Source organism: Rhizophagus irregularis, chromosome 17 (assembly GCF_026210795.1).
Source record: "Rhizophagus irregularis chromosome 17, complete sequence".
In the NCBI taxonomy this organism is placed as follows: Eukaryota; Fungi; Glomeromycota; class Glomeromycetes; order Glomerales; family Glomeraceae; genus Rhizophagus; species Rhizophagus irregularis.
This window is the reverse complement of record NC_089445.1, coordinates 3814031-3819006: the sequence shown is the minus strand read 5'-3', so window position 1 is coordinate 3819006 and position 4976 is coordinate 3814031. Positions and strand designations below refer to the sequence as shown.

The 4976-nt window shown below is 28.2% G+C and overlaps 2 protein-coding genes across 2 annotated transcripts; one reads left to right on the top strand and one right to left on the bottom strand.

The window, feature by feature from the left end:
• Positions 1-1153: 1153 nt before the first annotated feature.
• Positions 1154-1393, bottom strand: OCT59_009529 (uncharacterized protein; the record flags this gene model as incomplete). Its single annotated transcript, XM_066133638.1, has 1 exon — positions 1154-1393. One exon carries the CDS (start codon positions 1391-1393, stop codon positions 1154-1156), a length of 240 nt encoding a protein of 79 aa, XP_066000061.1.
• Positions 1394-3313: 1920 nt separating this feature from the next.
• On the top strand, positions 3314-4773 carry OCT59_009528 (uncharacterized protein; the record flags this gene model as incomplete). The annotated part of the gene is made up of 6 exons (XM_066133637.1): positions 3314-3473; positions 3635-3756; positions 4134-4212; positions 4308-4493; positions 4569-4659; positions 4737-4773. The coding sequence occupies 6 exons, from the start codon at positions 3314-3316 to the stop codon at positions 4771-4773; spliced, it is 675 nt and encodes a 224-aa protein (XP_066000060.1).
• Positions 4774-4976: the final 203 nt, after the last annotated feature.

Sequence of the window (4976 nt, the reverse complement as noted above, 5' to 3'; positions counted from 1 at the left end):
CTACAATAATATTTGGGAATCATTTTCATCTCACAATAAATAATTGAGTCTATCATCAAAGATAACACAAAGGTATACGCAATAGAATAACGATGTATGGGAAACTAACTCGTAATATATGTAACACTTCTCAATAAAATTGCGCAGAAAAAACGGAACAGTACTCAGCAATCAAGGAATAATCTGCCCTCTTGTTCTTCGAACTGCAAGGTGGAAGATAAAAAAATTTTAGAAGGGCCCCGGCCGAAATTTTCAGTCACGAGATTTTCAATTAATAAATTTTTACCTGCAGATCTTTGATCCAACGCATGCAGAACATACTATAAACTTTAAACCTGGGAAATGCTTTATTATATATTTGAATACACACGTGTACGAAATAGGGAAATACTATTTTTTTCTGATGTCGGGCTCGTCAAAATTGCGCAGAAGGAAAGGATTAATCATAATAAATTTTTTTTTTTATTTTTTTACAGTCTCCAAAAAATAAATAAATGAACAAATGAACAAATGAATGAATGAATGAATGAATAAAAACGCAAAGCAAACTTTACACCATACTAGATATAACACGAGAAGATTATGGGAATATAAAAATATTTTAAATAATTTTAATTAAAATAAAAAATAAAGAGAATATAAATATTTAATACTTGGATAAGCTAAAAAAAAAGGAATTTCATATATAAAACAATGAGTTAGTGATAAACCCGTAAAACATCTAATACACTACAATATATATTGAGAGAAAAAATAAAATAAATAATTTCAAACAAAAAAAAAAAATTTTTAACATATATACAATTCATATTAATAATAGTAGCATAAAAATTTTTTGCCCAAAAGCAAAATAGAAAATAGTAAAAATTTGAATTATTGGTTTGAATGGGAAAGGGTAAATAATTGAAATATGAAATGTATACTTATGTATGTATGAGTTTGACATAATATTTGTTACGAAATAATACAAATATTGATTATTATTAAACGAATGAATGATCGTACATAAATTTTGCCATCGATAAAATGAAATTAACTTCAAAAGTGAGTAGGTTTGCCAACGATATTTGAGATATTCGAATCTTGCCATATACAGATTTGCCATTTCGATTAAACGTAAGCGAAGATAATTAATAAGCGAATGGATCATTCTTTAGGGGAAAGTAGATCCATTAAAAAATTGATTTGTAAATAAATTATTTGTGTTTTGCATGGGTAATCGTCTTACGCGATTCAATGTATATATATTAATTGTTTCATGTCTTAACCGTCGTTGATTTCGGCGTCTACGAATAGCAAAACTAGCGTAGGACGATGGATTTTTAAAAGTTGTATCTGAAAAGTCGCAAGAAGTGTTTAAGTTATCGCATGGAATTTTTGAAGGATTATCCATTGTAAAAATTATTTATATTTTTTAAAATAAATTTAAATTTTAAAAGTGTTCTCTCGAAATAGTTTATTGAATTTTTTTTTTTTCAAAATGAGAACTGAATCAAAATAATCTTGTAGTCTCTTTTTTTATATATTTATACATAAATATATATCATATTAAAAAGAGACTTTTAAAAAATAATTTGGGAAAGAAAAGTGGTGAAAACAGGAAAATAAAAGAAATTTTTGAATATTTGCGTTAGACGCTAAAGAGAGTTATTTTATATAAAAAAATTAAATTATTTTTTTCTGATCCTCTACGTTTCCTTACTTTTTACTAAATCATTGATTTTGCTAAGTTTCTAATATAATATATATAAATAAAAATGATTTTTATTGTTATATATAATATAATATATTATATATAATTTCAAACGTTATATATCTTTCTAGTTTACATTTCTGTTTACCAAAGCGCAAGTTTGCATGTGCTTTTGCTCAATAAGTAAATTTCACAATTATCTTGCTTTTAATGATAATTGAAAAAATTGTTATGTAATATTTGATTGTATTATTTATTTCATTTAAGTTTTCGAATATTACCTTTTTATTTTTAAAATGATTTTTTTTATCTCCTATAGTGTCAATATTTGATATTTGTTTTGTTGTGTACAAAATTGATGTACTAAGAACCGGAGTAAGGGTTACTTTCCTTTTTCTTGTTTTCCTCTTTCAACATTTTTTACAATTTTTAACAAGAAAATTGTTTAAAAAAAGTTAAAAAGTTTTAAAAGTGCCTAATTATTAGTAAATCATTTTAATCATTTTAATTAGTTTTCTTCAATTTTGAATGTCAATGTCAGGCATAAAAAAGAAATCAGTTTCAGGTGACCACTAATCAGGCAACCACCGGCATCGGCATTGGGCTGGTATTTGAAAAATATGCGCAAGAAGATGTAAACAAAAAAAAAAACTTAACCAACTATTTTTTTTTACAATAATAAAAGGAGAAAATCATTTTAATGTAATAGCCGAAAACAAATTAAAAATAAAATAACAAATATTATGCATAAAAATAAAATTTAAAATTAAACGCGAACAAACGTTAACATCACACCCTTTTTTTTTCCCTATTATACTATTAAATGGTCATAAAAGATTCGACTGAAAAAAAAAACTGTATAAAAAAAAATTTCATTTACGTTTACGTTATATTACGTTATATTACGTTATATTATATATAATGATTTTTTTTATTATTATGATTAATCATATTTCATTTATATGCACAAAACTAGTCATAAAGTTTGTGATCGACATATACTTTATTATGAAAAAAATTTTTAAGTATAAATACCTCTCCCAAATATTACATTTCCTTTTTCTGCTTTGTTATATTTTCATTTTACAGTAATTTTTTTTTTTGAAAGTTTTGAAGTTTTAAACTTCTCCTTTCAAATTTTTTTTAAAAACTCCTTTAATACAAAAAATTTTCATTAGTTCCTTTTTTATGTGATATATATTTTTATATACTGTATATATCTAAAAAAAACAAATTTTATATATATAAAAAGTAAAATGTTCGATAAAAACTTCTTTTTTTTTAATGATTATTCGTTGTACTGAAGTACGGTCCGAAATGCTTACAATTCCCACGATTGGCAACAACAAAAACGAGATACACTTAGAAAGTGTTTTGATTTAAAACATAAAAAACAATTCGATTCGCGAAAAAAAAAAATTTCTAATTTTGTAAAAAATTTTGAACACAGCCGGAAAGGACAAATGTTTAGGAGAAGGAATGATCTACATGGTATAATGTTTATTGAATGATCCAATAGATTAATTAGGGAGCGGCTTAGCAACCAGTTTATTGAGCTACACTTAAAAAAAAACTTTTTGTATAAAATCTAATTTTTTTAAAAAAAATAAAATAACAAAAATGGAACAACCATCAGTAACTTATTGTGCCACTCAATCTGTTGATTATCTCAGTCAAACTCATAAATGGACCGATACTGATGTTATCTCTTCTTATAAAGAGATTTGCAAACAACTTGATATTGTTCAAGAAAAATTACGTGAAGAACGCGAACAAAAAGGTCAAAGAAGATAAAGAAAAAGTTCTTCACATTCCAAACAACTATCTCAAAAAGCTGCTCTACAAGCACAACAATCTCAACGTTCTCAACGTGGAAGAAATGACAATGTTGCTACTATAGAAATATTGGAAACATTAGCAAACAACTCAAACAACAAAAAGAAGAATCTGCTTTACGCGCAGAAGAGAAGCGTTTAATTCGTATGAAGAACGCTTTATGGAAGCGTATGGGTCAAACTCATGATATTGTTCAAGAGGAATTGCGTGAAGAACACGAACAAAAGGTCAAAGAGAACTAGGAAAAAGTTCTTCCCATTTCAAACTACTATCTCAAAAAGCTGCCCAACAAGCACAATAATCTCAACAATCTCAACGTGAAAGAATGGAACAACCATCAGTCGCTTATACTGCCAAATGGACCGATACTGATTTATCTCTTATTATAAAGAGAATCCATATTCTGATGTCTGTATCAAAAAACGAATAAACCTATGGTTGTTCCATATGAATTTTGACAATAATGTGTCCTTGGAACTTGAACTCATTGTGTTATACGCAATGAAAATGATCTCCGACGTTAGTTCAGTAAAATTCGTGATAAAAACAGATCAATCAGGTTACTTAAAAATCGTTGGTCAGTATACCCTCGGGATGTTGTAAGTCCTTGGTTACCGATAACTCCTTTATAATTGTGGAATGGAATGAGAGAGAGATAACGAGTTTGAATATAGACAAATATGGTAAGTACCTGATCTTTTCCTCGCCTACCAACACAGGACCAATATCCACGAACTGATGCACGCGCTTGGGTCCTACCATGAACGCTGTCGTCCAGACCGTGACAAATATTTGACCGTTATAGCTAAAGAAAATTATACGGATTTTGGAAAAGTGTGTGAGATGGATGTGGTGTGTTTTGGTCCGTATGATCCAGAATCAATCATGCATTATTCCCTGGGATGTTATCCCCAAGGACGATGTATACAAGCGAAGCCAGGGACGGAAAGAACAAATGCTATGGGTTTGTATATGACTCCTTTCGATTTGTTTTATACAGTCAGCTTCGTCTAATAAAAAATATCTTTCCACAATTCAGGCCAACGTGTAAGGTTAAGTGCTTATGATATAAATGCACTTAATGCACTTTATCTTAGCTCCCAAGTTAAGGAGGAGTTTAAAAATGAAAGGTAACCATAATTTATAATTCGAGCTTTATATTCTATGAACAGTATCCGAAATTTTACTAACTTTGTTCCTTATACAGTGACACCTCTCTAAGTGCGCTCCCCTTGGGACCGTAGTAAAAAAATAGTAGAATGGAAGGTGAGGTATCACTGTAATTTGATTGTTGTTCTTAATATTTTTCGTATAGCTGAAAGAAGATTTAGAAAAAGAAGTGGAAGGAGGAATTGGAGAAAGAGAATAGGAAGAACAGGAGGAAGAAGAAAACAATTATTTACTTGTAAATTTTAGAATTTTCATTATAATAGGTTCTTATCAAATT